This window comes from Oryctolagus cuniculus, chromosome 15 (genome assembly GCF_964237555.1).
Source record: "Oryctolagus cuniculus chromosome 15, mOryCun1.1, whole genome shotgun sequence".
Lineage (NCBI taxonomy): Eukaryota > Metazoa > Chordata > Mammalia > Lagomorpha > Leporidae > Oryctolagus > Oryctolagus cuniculus.
The window spans coordinates 32,831,067-32,856,953 of NC_091446.1; the positions used below are offsets into that span (position 1 = coordinate 32,831,067).

General features: G+C 40.8%; 2 protein-coding genes across 29 annotated transcripts in view; one reads left to right on the plus strand and one right to left on the minus strand.

Moving 5' to 3' along the window:
- The window catches only part of LCOR (ligand dependent nuclear receptor corepressor), a 129,211-nt gene that overhangs the window by 47,946 nt on the left and 55,378 nt on the right, over nucleotides 1-25,887 (minus strand). For 26 of the 28 annotated variants that reach the window (XM_051823446.2, XM_051823443.2, XM_070057459.1 and 23 more), the window contains one exon: nucleotides 5,013-5,145. In XM_051823446.2, the coding sequence (XP_051679406.2) occupies nucleotides 5,013-5,145 (133 nt within the window). Of the gene's footprint in view, nucleotides 1-5,012; nucleotides 5,146-25,754; nucleotides 25,859-25,887 lie in introns of all 28 variants that reach the window. The other 2 variants (XM_051823451.2, XM_070057468.1) reach the window with 1 other exon arrangement.
- Nucleotides 8,813-9,061, plus strand: LOC108178408 (small ribosomal subunit protein eS26-like). The gene has a single exon (XM_051823473.2). It carries the CDS (start codon nucleotides 8,813-8,815, stop codon nucleotides 9,059-9,061), a length of 249 nt encoding a protein of 82 aa, XP_051679433.2.

Genomic DNA, 25,887 nt, shown 5'->3' on the forward strand with positions numbered 1-25,887 from the left:
TGTACAGGTGGTTAGTGACAGATAATTGATTAAAATGCTTCCCCTATTTTAATGTTCTACCTGTAACTTTTACTCTTCCCACCACATTCCTGAGGCCATTAGAAGATGGTTCTCAGAAAACCTGTTGCCTTGATCTTTTAAGGATTAGCTATTGAAAGCAAATTAACTTCACCCACAGTATTTTGAACTTGGAAGGAACTTAGGAGACTGACTTACAAAGTTAAAGGAGGACCGACCCTTATTACTACTAAAATCTAAAACAGATTATCACACCCTCACAGGACTCTTAAAATTAACAAGTCATTTTTTACCTAAATAACAATATTCAACACCAGAGGATGCTTATGAAGTCACAGTATTTGTTTTATCCTCTGGAATTTAAAGAGACTTGCTGTACCAATAATGTTCTGTCCTATTAAGATGCATTTATCACCCTATTTTCCTTTCTACAAATAGAGACTATGAGAATTCTACAGTTTAATAATAAAAGTATTGATTATGGGGGCCGGCGCCGTGGCTCACTCGGTTAATCCTCCACCTGCAGCACCAGCATCCCATATGGGTGCCGGGTTCTAGTCCTGGTTGCTCCTCTTCCAGTCCAGCTCTCTGCTGTGGCCCGGGAGGGCAGTGGAGGATGGCCCAAGTGCTTGGGCCCTGCACTGGCATGGGGGGCCAGGAAGAAGCACCTGGCTTCGGATCAGCACAGTGCGCCGGCTGTAGTGGCCATTTGGGGGGGTGAATGGAATGGAGAGGGATCGGGAGTTGGGAGGGGTGCAGGTGGGAGGGAAGTTATGGGGGGGAAAAAGCCATTGTAATCCATAAGCTGTGCTTTGGAAATTTATATTTGCTAAATAAAAGTTAAAAATAAAATAAAATAAATATCATATGTCTCTCTCTCTAACACTATCTGTCCAAAAAAAAAAAAAGGTACTGATTACGTAAGGTTCTGAGGTTCCTATAATCACTGATACCTCAAATGTTCAAATAAAACACTTTAGTCATGTATTGCTTTTTAAATATCTCTATCCACTATATTTTCCTATTAGCAGTCATTTAACTTTCTAGTTAAGACCCGTTTTTAGGGGCTGGGCATTGTGGTACAGTGGGTTAAACTGCCCTTTGCTACAATGGGATCCTACATTGGAGGGCCGGTTGGAGTCCTGGCTGCTCCACATCCAATCCGACTTCCTGCTAATGTTCCCAAGAAGGCTACAGATGAGGGTTTGAGTACTTGGGCCCCTGCTACCCATGTGGGAGACTCAGAATTCCTGGCTCCGACCTGGCTGTTGTGTCCATTTGGGGATTGCTGAAGCAGATGGAAGGTCTCTACTGCTCTTGTTCTCTCTTTCTCTCTGTCATTCAAATAAATAAAATACATAATCTTTTCTAAAAACAAAAGCCACTTAACCCTATGTAGCAACCTCCATATGAACTACTGTATAAAATTTCAAATTTTAATGTAGTGATGCACCATTTTCCCCTTAAAAAGTTGAATAATATGTACTATAGAGGAGCTTTCAAACTGGAAGCAAAATGAAGTAATTTATGAAATGCTACTGTGTTTAACCAGTATTAATATATTTAAAGATATTATAAATTAATATATATAATATATAATATATTAATAATATATTATATATAATATAACATAATATTATAATATTATATAATAATATAATATATATTATATATTAAAGAGCTCTGTGGAGGGTCAAAGATTTAGGATAAAGATCCTAAAGCTATCTCTGAAATCCCAATGCCTGCACCATATCTTGCCTCTTTCTTGGACAAACACAATCATCAGACAAAACATATGCAAAGTTTATGAAGGACATCTCTGCCATCTGAATTTCTACATCTTTTCAAAGTTTCTTGAACACACTTAATCCTCTGACTTATTTAAAAATACAGTATCCATGCTTAGGGAAACACAACTGAGTCAAATCAAAATAAAACATGTCAATGTCGTATCACAGCCACTTGGGTACTTTTTTTGGTGCAAATCTAACTTTTAGAGAAAGTCTGATTTTTTTTTTGGCACATGATGAAGCAGGTTGAAAACGAATGTGATGATGACAGCTGTGGAAGATACACTGTTCTTAAGATGGATTTTATTTGGAGTCCATATCACAAAGGCCTACTTCTATTGCATTTTGATTATACTTAGCTACTTTAATCTCTGCATTCCTATTTAAAAAAAATTTGCAACTCTTGAGGAAAAAGGTCTAAACCCAAACATCTAAATGTTGAATGTTCTTAACCTCAAAATCTGAAATCCAAATTGCTCTGAATATCCAGAATCTGATCTGACTGCTGACTTAGGGTTCACAAATTCAGGACTTCAGATGTTTGGATTAGGGATGCTCAACTGGTAAAAATCTATAAAAACATTAAAAAACCTGAAAAACTCCCAAGCATTTTAGGTAACATTCAACTTGTATTCATAAAAACTATTTTCCTCAGACTAAACTGCCTTTCATATCCCTGAATATTGAACACTTTTTGGTATTAATTTTTAAGAGTATTAATGCTTGAGATATTTCCAAGAGAATGAATAAAAATATATAAAATACCAAAACATAAAGCAAGGAAGAGAGAACTTCCAAGTCCAAAGCAGTTTTTTGAGCATCATATGCCAGTATACAAAGAACTGTATAAACTCTAGAGACAATTTCAGAAGACTCAGCTCTTGAAATCCACCCTGAGACCAATCTCAAGAATTTCCCTCCTGGGACCAGTGTTGTGGCGCATCAGGTTAAGCAGCCACCAGCTATGATGGTATCCCACACAAGTGCCTATATAAGTCCCTGAAGTTGTGGCTGCTCCACTTCTGATCCAGTTCCCTGCCAATGCACCTGAGAAAGCAGCAGAGGACGGCACCATATGAGAAACTTGGATGGAGTTCCAGGCTTTGTTTTTGGGTTGGCCCAGCAGCTGCGTCAATTGGGGAGTGAAAGACCTGTCACTCTACCTTATTAAAAAAAAATCCTTCCCTAAAGATTATATCCCCCGAAGTCTGTTTCTAAACAAAAAAATTTATAAGAACTAACGTTTTTCCTCTTTTCCTCTGCAACAAAGGGATGGGACCAACAGAGAAGGAAGATGGAATTTCTCTGTAGGAATCTGCTGACCTTATTTAGTGATTTACCAGGATTTTTCCTCCACAAATTTCATGCAGCTCTTTAAACTCTGAGGTCTTAATGTTAATGACTGATTGATTAAGGGTGGAGTTTATCTACTAGTGGCGTCTGAGAGGTGGGTACAATGGGAGGTCTTTCAGACACTGGTGGTATGCCCTGGGTCTGTGTGGACACAGGAATGTCTCACATGAGGTTGGAGTATTTCAGTTCAAGTTTGGCTTAGGTGCTCTCTCTCCCTTCCTGGCTCACCATGTGAACACGACTGCTGCACCTGCCATAACCAGGTTCCATCAGACGTCAGACTCATGGGCCACCCTATCCTATAACCTCCAACTGTAGGCTGAGATAAACCTTTTCTTTCCCAAAGATGTACCTCAAGTATTTTTATTAAAGTAACAAAAACAAACTAATACATGGATGAAAAGTTGTTCCTCCATGGAAATTATGGAGAGAAGTTCCTCTCTTCAGGTAAAGAAGGCTGTTGTAACAACACACTACACCAATGACCCTGAATATATTCTAAAGGGGAGGAGCTGTAAAGACAGCTTATTTGGTTAAATTCATAGAAGTGATCTATCACTTGCTTATACCTTAAAGGTAAATTATTTTAATAAAACAAATTTATAAAATTAAGAAAATGACTATCTTGAAGGTAATTTTGGAATTCAAAGTATTTTATGGAAATGATAAGGTGACTGGGGGACTCAGTTGGAAAATTTAAGTCTGAGGGTGCTAGCGGGCATTAAGAGAGAAATAGGGGTGTACTAAGATTTAATTTTGCCTAGGAATCTATGGAAGAAATGCAAAGAAAAAAGTTCTTAATTTGATGTGACACTTCACCTCATATCATCATCTGAAAATACTGATCACATCAGGTAGAAGCCCAGAGGTTATCAATCAGAACTGGCAGTTTTAACTACTGCACAGTCAAAATACATCCTTCAAACTTCAGAAGAAGAGGGGAATTTCCAGAGGAATGAGAGGTGTAAACTAGGACATACAAAGAAATATTAAAGGAACTGGAATCACTAAGTCTCCTGAATACTAAATAAGAATATTCAAAATTATCAGGAGTTTGTAAAAAAAATGACAAAACTTTTAAGAATCTGCTACAGTAACCTGCATTTTGAAATAAGAGGAAAAGTGTAATTAAGAAATATAGATCCATCTAGAAAGATTTTTGTGAAACTAAAGTTCTTCACCAAAATGATCAGGGAAGGAAGTTTCCTGGTGGCAATTATTTGTGGACAGAGAAACCTGAATGTCTGCATGAAGAATTTCTAAACCTCAAGACTGTATGAATAGAGAACTTTTATGTATTTTTAAAGAAATGCAAAAAAAGCCTACTACAAAAGTTTCAAGGGGAAATGTAAATTGAAAAAATGCCAAGTGAAGCTATTAATGCATCTCAAATATAGGAGAAAGCTAAAATAAATTTATTTCACTAATAGTAATCTTTTAAAAACTTTAGTGAGAAAAACACTCTATTAGGGAAGAGAAAGTTTATCAATCTATTTTTAAGATATACTTAACTACATTTTCTGTCCAATTAAATTTCACAATTACTAAAATTTTATAGAGTTTTACAGTTCTCAGTAATTAAAACTGTTTATATAAGAAAACTTGTCTAAGAAATATAGAACTACTGAGTCCTTACAATTTTCAGAATTTTATTGTCTGAAGTACTTAAAACTCACCATCACTTCAGGGCCTTTACCCTTTTGCAAATTTAACTTACCAAAGGAAAAGAGAAAAATATAAAGCATATCATCAATTAAAAAATATTTTTTAGAGTATCATTTGAAATGACATTGAATCTCAGAAGGATTAATGCAAGATAGATGATAAATACCATTCTTCACTGACACCAACCTTTTCTATAAAAGACTGCATTGAGGAACTCTTCTGCTTGTCTCTCGAATCGAAGGATTTTTGCTTGCTCTTGTTTAAGCAGAGCTTCTTGATCAGCTCCCGAAACTGGTTCATCCAGACCGACTAAGTGTCCCTGCAAAAACATTTGGTGAAAATCTTTCTCCATTTAATTTCAAAAGAATAGATGCATAATTAAAGACAAATGTTAACAGCAAAGAAGACAAATTAGTTAAATACAATTAAAATATGTGAAAGCTTCAAATTAGGATAAAAATATATCTCCACAGGTGGAGAGAAACAAAATAGTACAAATATACTCTTCAGGTGCATTTTATCCATGTTTTTCAATCGTGAGCTCTGTTCATAATTTACAGGTAAACTGTAAACTATAATTACCTCTGGAAAATTTCCTTGAGCATTCAAATACAGTGGCTCTGTTATATCAACAGCTTATGAGCACAATTCAGACTAAATGCTTATTTTAAAAAGGCTTTAAATCTTAAATCTCATTTAAAGATGTTTGCCCTCCTAGCATGAGATCTAGTTGTCCACATACAAAACACAAACATTTTTGGTTCATTAGACATTAATTTTATTCCTTAAAACAGTTTACTTTAAAAAATTGTATTTTAGGGGCTGGCACTGTGGCATACTAGGCTAAGCTTCCGCCTGTGGTGCCCATATCCCATATGGGCGCCAGTTCGTGTCCTGACTGTTCCTCTTCCGATCCAGCTCTCTGCTTATGGCCTGGGAAAGCAGCAAAAGATGGCTCCTGACTGGCTCATCTCTGGCCACTGTAGCCATTTGAAGAGTGACCTTTCTGTCTCTCTGTCTGCAACCCTAACTCTCAAATAAATAAATCATTTTAAAAATCGTTTCCTTTTTTTTTTTTTCCGTCAGGCAGAGTTAGACAGTGAGAGAGAGAGACAGAGAAAGAGTTAAAGACAGTGAGAGAGAGACAGAGAGAAAGGTCTTCCTTCCGTTGGCTCACTACCCTAATGGCCACTACGGCCGGCGCTGTACCAATCTGAAGCCAGGAGCCAGGTACTTCCTCCCAGTCTCCCATGCGGGAGCAGGGGCCCAAGCACTTGGGCCATCCTCCACTGCCCTCCCGGGCCATAGCAAATAGCTGGACTGGAAGAGAAGCAACCAGGACTAGTAGCCAGTGCCCCAACCGGGACTAGAACCCGGGGTGCCGGCACCACAGGCAGAGGATTAGCCAAGCGAGCCACGGTGCCGGCAAAAATTATATCTTAACAGGGGCTAGCGCTGTGGCAGAGTGGGTAGAGTTGCTGCCTGCAGTGCTGGCATTCCATATAGGTACCAGTTCAAGTCCCAGCTGCTCCACTTCTGATCCAGCTCTGCTACGGCCTAGTTTTGAAAGCAGTAGAAGATGGCCCAAGTCTTTGTGTCCCTGTACCGCGTGGGAGACCTGGAAAAAGCTCCTGGCTCCTGACTTCAGATTGGCACAGCCCTGGCCGTTGCGACCATCTGGGGAGTGAACCAGTGTAACTGTGTAACTGTGACTTTCAAGGAAAATAAGTAAGTCTTTAAAAAAAATTTATATTTTAAAGGCAGAGAGACAGATCTTTGATCCACTGATTCACTCCCCAAGTAGTCAAATATCTGGGGCTGGGCCAAGCCAAAACCTGGAGCATGGAATTCAATCTGGGTTGTTAATGTAGAGAGCAAGAACCCAATGACTTGAGCCATCACCTACTTCCTTCCAGGTGTGCACAAGCAGGAAGCTGGAATTTGGAAGCACACCTGGAACTCAAACCCAGGCACTCCAATATGAGATGTGGGCAAATGAATGTCCCCACACCATTTGTAAAGGGCCACTGGGAAGGAAAATTCAAAAACATACAAGTAGACACTACATAGTAGTTAAGATATCGTCTGAGAAGCTGGCATCCCACACTGGAATTCACAGAATCCTAGGCTCCTGACTCCAGCTCTCTGCTAATGCACATCCTGAGAGGCAGCAGTGATAACTCAAGTAGCTGGGTCTCTGCCAATCATGTGAGAGACCAAGATTGAGTTCCAGGATCCTGGCTTCAGCCCGGCCCAGGGATGGCTGGTGCAAGTATTTGGGTAGTACAGATGGGAGATCTCCCTCTGTCTCTCTGCCTTTCAAAAGCTAGCTAGCATGAGGAAAAAACTGAAATTGAAAATTGCAAAATATGAATTACTTCAAAAAGTCTGTGAAAAACAGAATTAAAAGGTGAGTTTATTTTGGTATGAAAAACTCTGAAATCTATGCATGAACTTTCTGAAACCATCCCAGGGCCTGCAGGTGAAGCCACTGCCTGTAATGCTAGTATCCCATACAAGTGCTGGTTCAAACCCCAGCTGCTCTGCTTCTGATCCAGCTCCCGGCTAACGGGTCTGGAGAAGCAGTGGATGCTAACTGAAGTGCTTTCGTCCTTCCCCCTAACTGGAGACTCTGATGGAATTCCAGGCTTCTGACTCAGCTCTAGCTGCTGTGGCCATCTGGGGAGTGGATTGGTAAATGGAAGATCTCTCTCTGACTGTTTCTTCCTCTGACGCTGCCTTTAAAGTAAATTACATATTAAAAAAAAAAAAAAGAAAGAAACCATCCCAATATACATGGATTCAGAAAATTTATGTTCCAAAATTAACTTCTATTTTAATTTGAAGTACTCTCTAGAGTGCCTTGCACGATCTAAGTATAAACATTGTTATATATGCTTAAACATATTACCAAATCCAATGTGAATTTAAAAAATTCTGATTAAAAAGTTCCAAAATAGCAAGGGGGAATTTAGCCTAGCAATTAAGATACCCAACTCTCTTATCAGAGCACTTGAATAAAACGCCCAGCTCTGGCTCCTGACTGCAGCATTCCACCAGTGCAAACTATGAGAGGCTGTGGTGGTATCTTAGGCATCTGAGAAGACCTGGATAAGAGTTCTCAGATCCTGGCTCCAGCCTCAGCCCCAACTTGGCCTTAGTGATAGGCCAGTAAATGGGAGCTTTGTCTCTCTCTTCCAAATGAAAAAAAAAAAAAATTTTTTTGACAGGCAGAGTAGACAGTGAGAGAGACAGACAGAGAGAGAGAAAGGTCTTCCTTTGCCGTTGGTTCACCCTCCAATGGCTACCGCGGCGGGTGCGCTGCAGCCGGCGCACCGCGCTGATCCGATGGCAGGAGCCAGGTGCTTCTCCTGCTCTCCCATGGGGTGCAGGGCTCAAGTACTTGGGCCATCCTCCACTGCACTCCCGGGCCACAGCAGAGAGCTGGCCTGGAAGAGGGACAACCAGGACAGAATCCAGCGCCCCGACCGGGACTAGAACCCGGTGTGCCGGCGCCGCAAGGCGGAGGATTAGCCTAGTGAGCCACGGAGCCGGCTGAAAATTTGTTTTTAAAGATTTTTTTTTTTACTTATTTGAGAGGCAGAGTTACAGTGAGAGGGAGAGACAGAGAGAAAGGTCTTCCTTCCGTTGGTTCACTCCCCAAATGGCCACAACGGCTGGAGCTGTGCCGATCCAAATCCATGAGCCAGGCACTTCTTCCTGGGTCTCCCACTTGGTGCAGCGGCCAAAGCACTTGGGTCATCTTCTACTGCTTTCCCAGGCCATAGCAGAGAGCTGGATTGGAAGAGGACTAGAACCGGTGCCCATGTGGGATGCCAGTACTGCAGGGAGAGGATTAACCTACTGCGCCATGGGGCCGGCCCCAATAAAATCTCAAGAAGATGAAGAAGAGAGCTCTTTCGGGTCCTTGGTTCCAAGATGACAAAGAAAAGAACAATGGCCATGCTATAAAGGGCTGTGACCACATGCAGCCTATTCCCTGCAGTAACTGCACTTGCTGTGTGCCCAAGGCCAAGGCCATTAAGAAGTTCGTCATTCGCAACATAGTGGAGGCCGCAGCCGTCAGGAACACCTCTAAGGCGAGTGTTTCAGATGCCTACATGCTTCTCAAGCTGTATGTGAAGCTACATTATTGTGTGAGTTGTGCCATTCACAGCAAGGTGGTCAGCAATCAGTCTTGTGAGGCCTGCAAGGAATGGACACCACCACCCTGATTTAGACCTGCCAGTGCTGCCCCTCAGCCTCCATCAAAGCCCATGTAAGGAGTGCAATCTTTAAGGGCTGAAGAAAAATTATTCTCTGGAAAAATAAAGTGGAAATTTATGCTTTAAAAAAAAAAAAGAAGAAAAGAAGATCCAAAATGCTGCAGTAAATTCATCTCCCAGAATATAAGATTACTGGACACAGATGACACTACTACTTTGTATTTACTTCTACTCTTATTCCTAATAAAGAAACTGGAGACTATAATAATAGAAAGTAAGAGTATAAAGAAAAACAAAGTATGTCTTTTAAGTCCCCATGCACAGAATTTACTTCAAACCATTTCACTGTATAAATTTATGTATCTATTTTCATCATGGAAAATTTAAAAGTGCTATAAATATAAATATGGGACATACTTTGGAACCATGAAAAGGAGTTAGACAAGACATTGAGGGTATGTTAAATCCTTCAAAGATTTAAAATATACCCACTAATTTTTACAATTATTTTCTATAATTTCACTTGACTATGTGAGCAGTACTGCCAAAACACTTATTTTGCTGACATACCATCTAGTAATGCAAACAAACAGAGCTCACTTGCATATTTAAACTGAAACAACAACTTTTTTTGTTTCTATATGAGATACAATACACTTGGCACATAATTTGTTTTAAAATTTTAAAACAAAATATTTTAAGTCTTATAAACCATGAGAACCCTAATTACAGTTGTATATGCCAACATTCTCTTTTACATGCTATGCCAATATTCTTTATATACTAAAGAAACTATCAAAATAATTCTTAAAACAAATAAAATAATTGATATAATTTAATATCTAAAAGGTATCAGGAACAGGTGTTAGTAAGAGTCCAATAAGACCCTCAAGTTCATTAACTAACTTCGGTGCCATTTTACTGTCTAGTGATTTTTAAAAATCAAGGCAAGTGCTTCACTGTACTTAACTCTTTGGTCCCATGTTCAAGTCAGACGCTGAACAACATTATCCTAAACTGTTTAACACAGCATCCAAGCTTCTAGATATAAGCAACTGAGAGCAACCCACTGAGCACTCAGCAGGCAGATGCTGCAAGTTCTTTCTTGACTTAATTATCAATTTTATCAACCTGGATTTATGGAATCGAATGGTATGTTCTATTTTGGTACAAACAATTTTAAAAGCCATGTGTATTCTCATAATACTTCTCTTTTTGAGAAGTTTTTGAAGACCTCTCCTTTGCAGGGATTTCAGAACAATTTTTGTACAAAGACAACTTTATCTTTTAATTCCAAAAGTACCCTAGTGTTACATAATTCACTCATTTAATCTGTAAAATCCAGTAGTTTTTACTCAAAACTGTGAGTCATTATCATAAAAATCCAAGTTTAGAACATTTTAACACCCCAAAAGGAAATTCTGTGGTGATTAATACTCAAATCTCCATTCCTCTACGGGCTCCCAACCTTAGGAAACTACTTAATACCTTGTTTTGTCTCTACAGATGTCTATCTTGGGCATTCTATGCAGATAAAATCATGTTTTTTGGGGGACTGTCTTCTTTCTCCTACAACGTCTGCAAGATTCTTCCACGTTGTTACATATGTAATATCTTCCTTTTATTGTCAAAAAACATTCCACCGTACAGATATATCACATTTCATTTGTCCACTTGTCAGCTGATGAATATTTGGGCTGTTTCCACTTTGGGATATTATATGAACACTGTTGTTAATGTTTGTACACAAGTTGTTGTGTTGATGCATGTTTCCATTTCCCTTATATATACTTCTAAGACTAGAATTTCTGAGTCATATTTTAACTATGTTTAACATTTTGAGTAGGCATCAAACCATTTTCCAAAGCAGCTGCATCATTTTCCCAACAGCAATGTATGAGGGTATTGTAGATTTATCTGCAAATTCATAATCGTTTGCCATTTTTTTTAACTTTTATTTAATGAATATAAATTTCCAAAGTACAGCTTATGGATTACAATGGCTTCCCCCCCATAATGTCCCTCCCACCCGCAACCCTCCCCTTTCCCACTCCCTCTCCCCTTCCATTCACATCAAGATTCATTTTCAATTCTCTTTATATACAGAAGATCAGTTTAGCATACATTAAGTAAAGATTCCAACAGTTTGCTCCCACACAGACACATAAAGTGAAAAATACTGTTTGAGTACTAGTTATAGCATTAATTCACACGTTGAACAACACATTAAGGACAGAGATCCTACATGAGGAGTAAGTGCACAGTGACTCCTGTTGTTGACTTAACAAATTGACACTCTAGTTTATGGCATCAGTAATCACCCTAGGCTCTTGTCATGAGCTGCCAAGGCTATGGAAGCCCCCTGAGTTCACTGACTCTGATAATTTTTAGACAAGGCCATGGTCAAAGTGGAAGTTCTCTCCTCCCTTCAGAGAAAGGTACCTCCTTCTTTGATGACCCGTTCTTTCCACTGGGATCTCACTCGCGGAGATCTTTCATTTAGGTTTTATTTTCCCCCAGTGTGTCTTGGCTTTCCATGCCTGAAATACTCTCATGGGCTTTTCAGCCAGATCCGCATGAATTAAGGGCTGATTCTGAGGCCAGAGTGCTGTTTAGGACATCTGCCATTCTATGGGTCTGCTGTGTATCTCACTTCCCATGTTGGATCGTTCTCTCCCTTTTTGATTCTATCAGCTAGTATTTGCAGACACTATTCTTGTTTATGTGATTCCTTTGGTTCTTAGTCCTATCATTATGATCAATTGTGAACAGAAATTGATCACTGGGACTAGTGAGATGGCATTGGTACATGCCACCTTGATGGGATTGAATTGGAATCCCCTGGTATGTTTCTACTCTACCATTTGAGGTAAGTCAGCTTGAGCATGTCCCGAATTGCACATCTCTTCCCTCTCTTATTCCCACTCTTATATTTAACAGTGATCACTTTTCAGTTAAGTTTCAGCACTTAAGAAGAATTGTGTATTGATTACAGTATTCAACCAAAAGTATTAAGTAGAACAAACAAAAAAAATACTAAGAGGGATAACATATTAAGTTGCTCATCAACAGTCAGGGTGAGGGCTGATCAAGTCACCGTTTCTCATAGTGTTCATTTCACTTTAACAGGTTTCCTTCTTGGTGCTCAGTTAGTTGTCACCTATCAAGGAGAACAAGTGGTATTTGTCCCTTTGGGATTGGCTTATTTCACTCAGCATAATGTTTTCCAAATTCCTAACAGGGCTCACTTTTCAGTTAAAATTTAAACACCTAAGAATAATTGTGTGTTAATTACAGAGTTCAACAAATGGTACTAGAACAAAAAAATACTAAAATGGATAAAGTATTACATTGTACATCAACCGTCAGGACAAGAGCTGATCAAGTCACTGTTTCTCATAGTGTCCATTTCACTTCAACAAGTTTCCCCTTTGGTGCTCAGTTAGTTGCCGCCGATCAGGGAGAACATATGATATTTGTCCCTTTGGGACTGGCCATTTTTTAATCACAATCACCCTAATAAGAAATAGTACCTCATGGTTTAAATCTGTATTTTCCTAATACATAACAATGTTGAAAATCAGTGGTTATTGGCCAGCTGAATATCTTCTTTGCAGAAATGTTCTACAAGTCTTTTGCTCAGAGCTGGCGCTGTGGCATAGCAGGTAAAGCTGTCGCCTGCAGTGCTGGCTTCAGGTTAGAGTCTTAGCCAGTCCAATTCCAATCCAGCTCTCTGCTATGGCCTGGGAAATCAGTACAAGATGGCCCAAGTCCTTGAGCCCCTGTACCCATGTGGGAGACCTGGAGGAAGCTCCTGGCTTCAGATCAGCATAGCTCTGGCCATTGCAGCCATCTGGAGAATGAACCATTGGATGAAGACACCTCTCTCTGCCTCTGCCTCTCTGTAACTCTGCCTTTTAAATAAATATAAAGAAATCTTTTAAAAAAAAAGTCTTTGCTCATTTTTTAAATTGGACTATTTACTTTTTTATTGCTGACCTGTAAGAATTCTTAATATATTCTCATACATGTTCATTGTTTGATACATAATTTGCAAATATTTTCCTCCTTTCTGCTTCTTTCCTTATCATGTCACTGATGGCACTGACACTATTAGCACACAAGTTATTCATTCGATTGAATTCTAATTCATCTTTTTCTTTTGTCACTTATGCTTTTGGCTCTTGGCCAGCTCAAGTTCATGAAGATTTACATCATGACTTCTTTTAAGAGCTGAGTTTTAGGACTTAGGCTTACTTTTAAGTCTATGATAAATATCAAGTTAATTTTTGCAAATGGCATACAGAAGGGGATCCAAATTCATGCTTTTCAGTGTGGATACCCAGCTGTACCCATGCACTTTCTGTTGAAAAGATGGTTCGTTTCCCTACAGAACTGTTTTGGACCCTTGTCAAAAAAAAAAAAAAAAAATCACAGCCAAAAATTTTATTTCTGGACAGTCAATTTTATTCCACTGATTTATATAGCTGTCTTTATGTGAGTATCATCCTCTTTTGATCACTTCAGTTTTATAGTTAACTTTAGAAACAGGAAGTGTCAATTCTTCCAGTTTGTTCTTTTACAAGATTGTTTAGACTACACAGGGTACCTCGAATTTTCTATGAATTTTAGGAACCACTTTATTCATTTCTGCAAAGACAACAGCTGAGATTTTGACAGAGAATGCACAAACTGCTTAACAATTTAGGGAATAATGTCATCTTAATATTGTCTTTTCTCCCATGAACATGGACAGTCATTTCACTAATTTATTTTCAACAATATTTTGTAAGTTACACAGTACCAGTCTCATATTCTGCTAAATTCATCTGAGATAAATTCCACATGACAGTGGTGTTTAATACCTTTCATATGTTGCCAGATTTTGTGTTAATATCTTACTAAAGTTTTTGTTTTTAAGATTTATTTATTTATAAGAGTTACACAGAGGAGAGGAGAGGCAGAGAGAAAGAGAGAAAGAGAAAGAGGAGGTCTTCCATCCGCTGGTTCCCTCCCCAGTTGGCTGCAATGGCCGGAGCTGCACTGATCCAAAGCCAGGAGCCAGGAGCTTCTTCCAGGTCTCCCATGGGTGCAGAGGCCCAAGGACTTGGGCCACCTTCTACTTTCCCAGGCCATAGCAGAGAGCTGGATTGGAAGTGGAGCAGCTGGCTCTTGAACTGGAACCCACATGAGATGCCGGCATTGTAGGCTGTGGGTTTACCCACTACACCACAGCACCGAAACCACCCCCCCCCCATTTTTGGTGTTGACATTCATGATATAATCTAAAGTTTTCTTGTAATACTTTTGTCTGGTTTTGGTACCAATAATACTAGCTTCCCATGGCCCAAGTCTCTAGAACCCTGCACCCGCATGGGAGACCCAGAAGAAGCTCCTGGCTCCTGACTTCAGATCAGCGCAGCTCCAGCCGATGCGGTCATCTGGGGAGTTGATCAGTGGATGAAGACCTCTCTCTCTCTGCCTCTCTGTAATTCTTTTAAATGAATAAATCTAAAAAAAAAAAATACTAGCTTCTCACTGTGGTCTTTTGGCCCAGTTCTCTTTTTCTCTAATTGCAACACCACATGCCTTAAAGAAAAAAAAAAAACAAACAAAAAAACAAAGTAAATCAGGAAAAGACAAAGAAGAAAATAAAATTTTCATTTTGAAAAAAAAAAAAAAAAAAGTACTAGCCTCACAGAATAAGGAAGCCATCCCTCGAGTTGGCAAGGAGTTGGTTATTTTTTATTTTTATTTTTTTGACAGGCAGAGTTAGACAGTGAGAGAGAGACAAACAGAGAGAAAGGTCTTCCTTTTTCCGCTGGTTCACCCCACAAGTGGATGCTATAGCCGGCTGTGTGGCAGGCGCACTGCGCTGATCCGAAGCCAGGAGCCAGGTGCTTCTCCTGGTCTCCCATGCGGGTGCAGGGCCCAAGCACTTGGGCCATCCTCCACTGCACTCCCAGGCCACAGCAGAGAGCTGGACAGGAAGAGGAGCAACTGGGACAGAACCGGCGCCCCGACTGGGACTAGAACGTGGGGTGCCGGCACCGCAGGCAGAGGATTAGCCTATTGAGCCGCGGCGCCTGCCAGCAGTTGGTTATTAATGCTTATTTAATTACATAATAGAAATCACCAGTGAAGATATCTGGCTATGGACATTTTTTCTATCAAAGTTTCTGAATTATTAATCTCTTTAACTTGTTTTCCAATGTATAATTTTCCTATGGCTGCTTTTGTATATTATCATAATTGGTGGTCAGATTTATTCTTTCACAGCTCTGGGGTCCAGAAGTCCAAAATTAAGGTGTCAGCAAGGCCATTCCCCTCTGAAGACTCTTGGAAAGAATACACCCAAGCTTCCAGGAGCTGTTGACAATCTCTGGCATTCCTTGGCATGTGACAGTTTAACTACAACCTCAGTCTCTATCTTTACTAACCTTCTTTCTTCAATGTCTATCCCAGTCATGGATTTAGGGTCCATCCTAATCCAGCAGGACCTCACTTAACTTGACAGCAAATAAGGTCACATTCAAGTATCAGTGGTTACAATTTAACATATCTTTCTGGAGAACCCAATTCAAAGCCCAATACATAGGTCCACTCAGATTTCTTAGGGCAAATGGATCCTAAAATTCATAGGAAAATTCAAGGTACCCCTAGTAGCCAAAACAGTTTTATAAGTCAGTTTTAGTAGTTTGCATCTTTCTAGGAATTTTCCTATTTCATTAAGTTATTTAGCTTATTAGCATACAAATTGTATGCAGTATTCCCAACATAAACTTTTATATTTTCAAAAGGCTGGTCATAATTTCTCTTATACCATTTGAGATTAATAATTTTTAATTCTTGATCAGCACTAAATAAAAGCTATTAATTTTGCTGATCTCAAAGAAACAACTTTTGGTTTTGTTGATTTTTCTATATTATTTATTTCTGCTTTAATCTTTATTATTCCCATATTTCTGCTTGCTTTAGGTTTAGTGCTCTTTCCTTTCTAGTTTGTTAAGGGAAATCATTAGGGTATTGATTTTTTTCTATGTTTTAAAGATTTTGTTTATTTATTTGAGAGATAGAGCGAGAGAGAGAGAGAGAGAAAGGTTTTCCATCTGCTGGTTCTCTCCCCAAATGGCCACCACTGCCAGAGCTTAGCCAATCTGGAGCCAGGAGCTTCTTCCACGTTTCCCATGTGGGTGCAGGGGCCCAAGCACTTGGGCCATCTTCCACTGCTTTCCCAGGTGCATTAACAGGGAGCTGGATCAGAAGCGGATCAGCCAGGACTCAAACTGAAGTCCATATGGCATGCTGGTGCTGCAGACTGGGGCTTTAACCTGCTGTTAAAGCCACAGCACCAGCCCCTGGACTGCCCTTTTTTTTTTTTTTTTTTTTTTTTTTTACTTTTTTTTGAAGATTTTATTTATTGGAGAGGTAGAGTTACAGACAGTGAGAGGAAGAGACAGAGAGAAAGGTCTTCCCTCCGCTGGTTCACTCCCCAAATGGCCAGAGCTGCGCCGATCCGAAGCCAGGAGCCAGGAGCTTCTTCCTGATCTCCCACGCGGGTGCAGGGACCCAAGGACTTGGGCCATCTTCTACTGCTTTCACAGGCCATAGCAGAGAGCTGGATCAGAAGAGGAGCATCCGGGAGTAGAACTGGCACCCATATGGGATGCCAGCGCCATAGGCAGGGGATTAACGTACTGTGCCATGGTGCTGGCCCCATAGACTGCCTTCTAATTATGGTTAGTTCTAAGTTTTAGCAATGTTTTTGGTTTTAAATAACCTCAAGCTATTTTCTGATTTCCCTAATGATTTCTTCTTTCATACACTGGTAATTTAAAAGTATGTTGTGTAATTTCCACATTATTTATGAATTCCTTATAGTTCATGTTACTTCTAATTTCATTCCACTGTGGTTGAAAACCCACACTTTGTATGACTACAATCCTCTAAAATTTATTGTTTTATGGCCTTGCATGTGGCCTATTCCAGCGAATATTTTATGTATACTTGAGAAGAAAGAATATTTTACTTTTGTTGGTTAGAATCTGTTGGGTCTAATTCACGTGTTCAAGTCTTCCACATCTCTGCTAACTTTCTGCTTTGATCTGATTTGGGCCTGAGTACCTTAATTTTTATTCCAGATCCTTGCCCCTACAGAGTTAAGAATTCAAAGCTGAGGCATCTGGGGCTGGCACGGTGACACAGTGGGCTAAGCCATCACCTGTGATGCTGGCATCCCGTATCAGCACCAGTTCCAGTCCCAGATGCTTCTTGTCCTATCCAGCTCCCTGTTACATGCCAAGGAAAGCAACAGAGGATGGCTCAAGTGCTTGGGCCCCTGCATTCACATGGGAGACCTGAAGAAGCTTCTGGCCCCTGGTTTTGGCCTGGCCAATCCCCAGCCATTGTGGCCATTTGGGGATTGAACCAACAGATGGAAGATCTCTATGTCTCTCCTTCTAACTCTGCCTTTCAAGTAAATAAATAAACCTTAAACAACAACAAAAAGAGTGGAGGCATCTAAAGTGAGAACAAGGATTTATTTAACAGCAAGGGAATAAGCATACACTCATGCCTGACTGCAGGCAGTCCTACATGGAGACAGATCCACCGTGAGTAGGCCAGAGGGCTACCCATAAAGAGAGAGAAAAGAGCCGTACCTTCAAGCATGTTCCATGATGGAGAGACCCCTCCTGCATTTTCGGCCTCTTTTCATGAGGTAGGGGGTGGTACCTTAATAATATAAATCAGGCATAGGTAATGTCCAGTTGACAGGACTTATAAGGCCCTCAACATCATCTGGTGTGGCCCTGCCCTGCAACTGCAGGAGTGGCTCAAAATTTGTTAAAACTACAACAGGCTAATTTTTCCAAAAAAAGATTATTTATTTGGAAGGCAGAGAAAAGGTAAGGGAGAGAGGTCTTCTATTTGCTGGTTCACTCCCCCAAATGGCCACAATAGCCAGGGCTTGGCCAGGTCAAAGCCAGGAGCTTCATCCAGGTCTCCCACATGGGTAGCAGGGGCCCAAGTACTTGTGCCATCTTCTACTGCTTCCCCAGGTGCATTAGCAGGGAGTTGTAGGTGAGCAGTCAGGATTTGAATCAACATTCACATGAAATGCAAGCATTGCAGGTAGTGACAACTTGCTGCGCCACAATGCTAACCCCAACAGGCTAATTTTGAATGGTCTGTGAATAATGTTATAAATACTCAAATGGCCCTTAGCAAAAAAATTGTTCTCCTACTCATTTGTATTATAAACCAATGAGGTGGGTTCTTAGCATGCACCTTGGTCCCAGAGGACACAGGTATGTCCTGGGAAGGTGGGTGTTTCAAGCCATAAGTTAAAGAGATAAACATTACATTATACAGGTCTCCAAGAATTCCAGCCCACATAAGATTAACCAGCTGCGTGGTTATATCATATCAGATTCATTATTGGAAATGGGGTATCAACCAGTCTGCAACTGTTAAATTGGCTATTTGCTTCAATTCCATTCATCCATGTAGTGGTTCTGTTGTTAAGTGCATACACAATCATGTCTTCTGGTGAACTGGTCCTTTTAGAAATTAGAACATGGTCCTCCTTATCCCCAGTTCAATGAAGTCTGTTTCTCTGCTCCCCCTTTTAGTTTCTGGCTAATCTGCCAGGAATGGCATCATACACCCAGCTGTTTAGCCTTCACCAATTGTTAGTCAGCTGTTCTATATTGCTTTTTTGTCACATTCTAGAATATAAATTACTCCACAGTCAGATCAAACGAAAGTCGGGCCCTTCGGGAAATGGGGCTCAGGGGAGGGGACTGGGGGTCAGGGGAAGTTGGGCAAGGTGTTGCCAGTGTTTCAGGGTTGCTCAAACCCTAGGAAGGCTCTTTTTAGCCATTTATTTTTCTAGTTCTCTAAGCTTGTTGCTACTGGTATCTTTATTTATTTGACAGGTAGAGTTATAGACAGAGAGAGAGAGAGAGAGACAGAGAGAGAGAGAGAGAGAGAGAAAGGTCTTCTTCCATTGGTTCACTCTCCAAATGGCCACTATGCCGATCCGAAGCCAGGAGCCAGGTGCTTCTTCCTGGTCTCTTGTGCGGGTGCAGAGGCCCAAGGACTTGGGCCATCCTCCACTGCCCTCCTGGGCCACAGCAGAGAGCTTGACTGGAAGAGGCGCAACCGGGACTAGAACTGGCGCCCATATGGGATGCCGGCGCCGCAGGCAGAGGATTAACCAAGTGAGCCATGGCGCCAGACCCCTCAGAGCTTTCAGTTCTACAGCTCTGAAACAGGTAGTAGCCATTTTTTAAAAAGCTCTTTTCTTAACAAACAACTGGAAAAAAAATGAAGCGATGGGTGACAGTAGAAAAGTTTATATATTGTTTTTGCTCCTTTGTTAACAGTGATAATACAACTAACCCAAAGGCTTTCCTGAAAATGTTTCACAGGCCTATAATGTTCACTTAATGGAATTCTGGCTTTATTTCCATAATACAGTAACAGTATAAAGAATCCAACCAACAGTATTGATTTAAAGATTATGAAGTCTACTGTCTTATTGTAAAGCCTTAAATTAAAGATTTTTAAAGTTTCTTTTTATTTAAAAGGCAGAAAGAGATATCTTCCATCTGCTAGTTCCACTTCCCAAATACCTACAATAGCCAGGACTCGGGCAGATTAAAGCCAGGAGCTCAGAACACCATCTGATTCTCCTAGTTAGATAGCAAGAACACAAGTACTTGAACCATCACCTGCTGCCACCCATGATACACTTTAGTAGGAAGCCAGACTGGAAATAGAGGCTCGGGGACTGGAACCCAGGCACCCCAATATGGGATGTAGGTATCCCAAGTGGTGGCTTAACTGTTGGACCATAACACCTATCCTGAGGACTATCATGTATCTATGGTATGTTTTTTAGTATTTGGAAATGCAAATCCCCACTTGTTACTTGTATTTTTCAAAGTGTCCTGGCCATTCAAGTTTTATTCTTTCTATATTTAAAGTCATTTGGTGATTCTTGCTCCTCTCCCACCCTCACCAGCTCTCCAAAGCAGACAATGAGCTTTTGATCAGAATAATATCTAGAAAGTAATTCAGGAAGAAGTAACGTCCTTAAAATATTCAGTCTTTTCTTTTAGGAGCAGCTTTATATTTATCTAAGGAATTTTTAATGGGTTTCTATTAAAATATTCATATAGTTCCTATATACTTTTTTAAAAATGTGATTGATAGATGGTGACTATTACACTTAACTTAAAAAAAAAAGAAAGATGTATTTATTTGAAAGTCAGATTTACATAGAGAGAGGGAGGGACAGAGAGAGAGAGAAATTTTCCTTCCGCTGGTTCAACTCCCTGGAAAGACTGCGGGACAGGAATGGGCCAGGCCAAAGGCAGGCACGAGGAGTTTATTCTGGGTCTCCCATGTGGGTGGTATGGGCCTAAGTACTTGGGGCATCTTCTGCTGCTTTTCCCACGCCATTACTAGGGAGCTGGAACAGCCAGGACACGAACTGTTGCCCATACTGGATACCAAGATTGTGGGTGACAGCTTTTAGCTGCTATGCCAGACTGCCGGCTCTTCCCATGTACTTATTACTTTATATTTTTACTGTCATTATGAGAAGGATTTTTCATTTTCTAACTGCTATTGCTGGTAAAAATAAATAATATGTGTGCTGGGGGCCAGCGCTGTGGCCCAGTGGGTTAACGCCTTGGCCTGAAGAACCAGCATCCCATATGGGCGCCGGCTGGAGACCTGGCTTCTCCACTTCCGATCCAGCTCTCTGCTTTGGCCTGGGAAAGCAGCAGAAGATGGCCCAAGTCCTTGAGCCCCTGCACCTGCATGGAAGACCAGGAAGAAGCACCTGGCTTCTGGCTTTGGATTGCTGCGGTGCAGCACAGCGCCGGCCGTAGTGGCCATTTGAGGAGTGAACCAATGGAAGGAAGACCTTTCTCTTTGTCTGTCTGTAACTCTACCTATCAAATAAATAAATTTAAAAAAAAGGCCAGCGCCGCGGCTCACTAGGCTAATCCTCCGCCTAGCGGCGCCAGCACACCAGGTTCTAGTCCCGGTTGGGGCGCCGGATTCTGTCCCGGTTGCCCCTCTTCCAGGCCAGCTCTCTGCTGTGGCCAGGGAGTGCAGTGGAGGATGGCCCAGGTGCTTGGGCCCTGCACCCCATGGGAGACCAGGAAAAGCACCTGGCTCCTGGCTCCTGCCATCGGATCAGCGCAGTGCGCCGGCCGCAGCGCGCCGGCCGCGGCGGCCATTGGAGGGTGAACCAACGGCAAAGGAAGACCTTTCTCTCTGTCTCTCTCTCTCACTCTCCACTCTGCCTGTCAAAAAAAAAAAAAAAAAAAAAAAAAAAGGAAAAAGAAACAGAGGGGCTGGTGCTGTGGTGCAGTGGGTTAGAGCCCCGGCCTGCAGTGCTGGCATCCAATATGGGCACAGTTCAAGTCCTGGCTGCTCCACTTTTGATCCAGCTCCCTGCTAATGCACCAGGGAAAGCAGCAGAAGATGGCCCAAGTCCTTGAGCCCCTGCACCTGCATGGAAGACCAGGAAGAAGCACCTGGCTTCTAGCTTCAGATAGGCTCAGCTCCAGCTGTTGTGGTCATTTGGGAAGTGAAACAGCAGATGGAAGACTTCCTTCCCTCTGTAAGTAACTCTCAAATAAATAAAAATAAAACTGACTTAACAGGCTGGCGCAGCGGCTCACTAGGCTAATCCTCCGCCTAGCGGCGCCGGCACACCGGGTTCTAGTCCTGGTCGGGGCGCCGGATTCTGTCCCGGTTGCCCCTCTTCCAGGCCAGCTCTCTGCTGTGGCCAGGGAGTGCAGTGGAGGATGGCCCAGGTGCTTGGGCCCTGCACCCCATGGGAGACCAGGAAAAGCACCTGGCTCCTGGCTCCTGCCATCGGATCAGCGCGGTGCGCCGGCTGCAGCGCGCCGGCCGCGGCGGCCATTGGAGGGTGAACCAACGGCAAAGGAAGACCTTTCTCTCTCTCTCTCTCTCTCTCACTGTCCACTCTGCCTGTCAAAAAAAAACACAAACAAACAAACAACAAAAAAGAAACAAACAAACAAAAAAAAACAAACTGACTTAACAATTTGACACTCTTGTTTATGGCGTCAGTAATCTCCCTAGGCTCTAGTCATGAGTTGCAAAGGCTATGGAAGCCTTCTGAGTATGCCAACTTCGATCTTATTTAGACAAGGTCATAGTCAAAGTGGAAGTTCTCTCCTCCCATCAGAGGACGGTACCTCCTTCTTTGATGGCCCGTTCTTTCTACTGGGATTCACTCACTGGCAGAGATCTTTTATTTAGGTCCTCTTTTTTTTTTTTTTTTTGGCCAGAGTGTCTTGGCTTTCCATGCCTAAAATACTCTCATGTCAAATTGTTAAGTCAACAACAGGAGTCACTGTGTACTTACTCCTCGTGTAGGATCTCTGTCCTTAATGTGTTGTTCAATGTGTGAATTAATGCTATAACTAGTACTCAAACAGTATTTTACTCTTTATGTTCTGTGTGGGTGCAAACAGATGAAATCTTTACTTAATATATACTAAATTGATCTTCTGTATATAAAGAGAATTGAAAATGAATCTAGATGTGAATGGAATGGGAGAGGGATCGGGAGATGGGAGGGGTGCGGGTGGGAGGGAAGTTATGGGGGGGAAAAAGCCATTGTAATCCATAAGCTGTGCTTTGGAAATTTACATTTACTAAATAAAAGTTTAAAAAAATATTTTCACCATAAAGAAATGAAAAAAAATTAAAAACTTTAAAAAAAAAAAGAAATAGAGAAATACTGAAATATCAGTAAAGAAGTATGAGTGATACAGTGTCTGTAACTTCTTACAAGGCTCAAGAAAATATGTGCACTGTTCATAGTAACCATGAAAAAGAACAAGAATGAATAGTAAGGTAAATGTGGCAAAATGTGAACAATTAGTGAATCTAGGTGCAGGATTTAGAAATTTTTAGTATTCTTGCAACTTTTTTGCAAGTGTGAAATTATTCCAAAACAAAATTTAAGAAAGAAAATTAGGATGGATAAATGCAAAGTCCTACTTTCATGCCATAAGCCAGATCCCTTTAGTGCCCGCCACCCTCTAATTCATAATCCCAGCTGCCCTATCACTAATTCATATTTTTGTTACAGGTTGCTGATCTACAATTTGAAGATAAAGAGCAAAGAAATACATAGGATATGGAAGTTAACAACCTTTAGGCTTCTGTTAATATTTCGAGGACGTGGTAAAGATGATAAAAACAGTAACAAATTTTCTGTGAAGGGCCAAATAGTAAATATTTTGGTTTCTTCAGGCCATACACAGTTGCTGTGGCAAACTGTCCTTTTTATACAATTCTTTAGCTTGACGGTATTACATAAACAGGCTGTGGGGAAGATTTAGTGAGAAGCCATAATTTGCTGACCCCTGACAGAAGACCTATAATAAAGTATGTCCCTTGGTCTTTGAGATATACAACACTGAATAAATAAAGTAACAGATTTATGTCAGTGTAGAAGTTAGTCCTTAGGGCAATCAACAGTCAGTAAAGTTAAATTTTAAGCAATAAAGATTAATATGTCTTAAAGTTTCTTTTGTAACTAACACTTGTCCCCTTATGAGTTCAGATGTTCTGGGTGGGATGACTGGAGGACACTTACACAGTTGCGTACTTGCTCTTTAAGAAGTGAGATCTCAGGAAAGGAAACAGAAGACCAAATGCTAAATTTCACTTGGGAAGGGAGCAAGATGAAATAGTTTTCAAACGTATGACACAAGACTGAAGGGGAAACAGTTTAAAGTCCCTCCTGTTTAAAAGGCCACTTTGTGCTTGGATTGTCTAAATTTGGATAATATTGTTTTGAATGCATACCATTAAAGCCTGTGTACATAGGCAAGTTTTATAATTATGTTAGAAGAGCCTTCTCAGACCTCTAGAACAGGTCATGGACTTACAGCCACAGCCATGTCCACTACCTAATGGCTTACTGACTTTTCAAGCAACGAGCTAAAAGGAGCTGATGTGATGCAACTCAGTAACTTAAATGCCATTTTCCTGCATCTTATTACTGTAAATGCCAGCAAGTTTTAGGGGAAATGGCTCTACCATTTTGAATGCTCACATGCTTTAAGGTCAATTATCTAAAAAGAAACCTTACTTCACTTAAATTACTGCTTTCTCCATAAACAAAGCGTTAATTATGCTTAATGCAATTTTTGCTATATGCTGATACTATTTTCAGTTTTGTCAAGTTATCAAGTTAATGAACAGGAAAACAATGAAGTCTGAACACACACTGAAAGTTTGCTTTGCTTTTCAAAATGTACGACATACCTACCAAGAATGATTTTTATTGGCTTATCTAATTGCTATTATTGATCATACAAAACCAATCTAAAGGGTACATTGGAAATGACTGCTATTACCTTTACATTTGTTAATTTGTCAGTATCTATAATCAGTATTTGCAGTTAACAGTTTTACTCCCTTATATAGGTACAGCTATCTAATATTAGAAGACAAATGCAAGCTATCCATACTGTCAATAGCAAGAGTTTCTTTGTATGTGTATATCTCTGTGTGTGTGTGTGTGTATGTGTGTGTTTTGTTTATTTATTTTCATTTACTTGAAAGGCAAAGTGACAGCCAGTGAGAGAGAGAGATCTTCCATTCGCTAGTTCCCTCCCCAAAAGCTCCCAGCTGAACCAAGCTGAAGCCAGGAGCCTGGAATGCAATACAGGTCTCATATGTGGGTAGCAGAGGCCCAAAGCCTTGAGCCATCAAGTAGTGGAGTAGCCAGGACTCAAACCAGCAGAGATGTGGGTGCTCCTGTGCCACATCTATCCTGCAAGGGTTTCCTATTTGCTGAAAATTCAATGTTTGTACGACCCTCAATTTTCTTTTTTTAAAAAACCTCTTCAATCATTGTGCTTTTTACATTAAAAAAAAAATAAGATTTATTTATTTATTTGAAAAGCAGAGTTAGAGAGAGAGATCTTCCATCCACTGATTCACTTCCCAGTGGCCACACAGCTGGGGCTGGGCCAGGCCAAAGCTAGGAGCCAGGAGTCAGATGATTTTTCAATACAATCCAATGAGGGAAAAGATTTTTTTTTTTTTTTTTTTTTTTTGACAGGCAGAGTGGACAGTGAGAGAGAGAGACAGAGAGAGAGAAAGGTCTTCCTTTGCCATTGGTTCACCCTCCAATGGCCACCGCGGCTGGCGTGCTGCGGCCGGCGCACCACGCTGACCCGATGGCAGGAGCCAGGTACTTATCCTGGTCTCCCATGGGGTGCAGGGCCCAAGCACTTGGGCCATCCTCCACGGCACTCCCTGGCCACAGCAGAGAGCTGGCCTGGAAGAGGGGCAACCGGGACAGAATCCGGCACCCCGACCGGGACTAGAACCCGGTGTGCCGCTAGGAAGTATATTCACAGGTAAACACAGGCCACTTACCTTACATTTCATATATAAAAACTAACTCAAAAGCAACCAAAGACCTAAATGCAAAAAATAAAACTATAAACTTCTCAGAAGAAAACTTGGGGAAAAGCTTCATGACATTAGATTTGGTGATTATTTTGAATATGACACTAAAAGAATAAACAATGAAAGTAAAAATATGCTAATTGAACTACATTAAAATTTAAAAACTAAATCTAAAACTAAAAACTTAAAACAACAGAATGAAAAGGTAACTTACAAAATGGGAGCGAATATGTGCAAATCACATCTGTTAAGGTATTAATATTCAACACCACTTTCCACTAGAAAAATGCAAATACCAACTCACACCCAGTAGGATGCCTACCAAAAAAGAAGAAACAAAAACTCAA

Excerpts from the sequence above, each read along its gene's own strand:
- LOC108178408 (XM_051823473.2), top strand. The coding sequence starts at position 8,813 with ATGCAGCCTATTCCCTGCAGTAACTGCACTTGCTGTGTGCCCAAGGCC.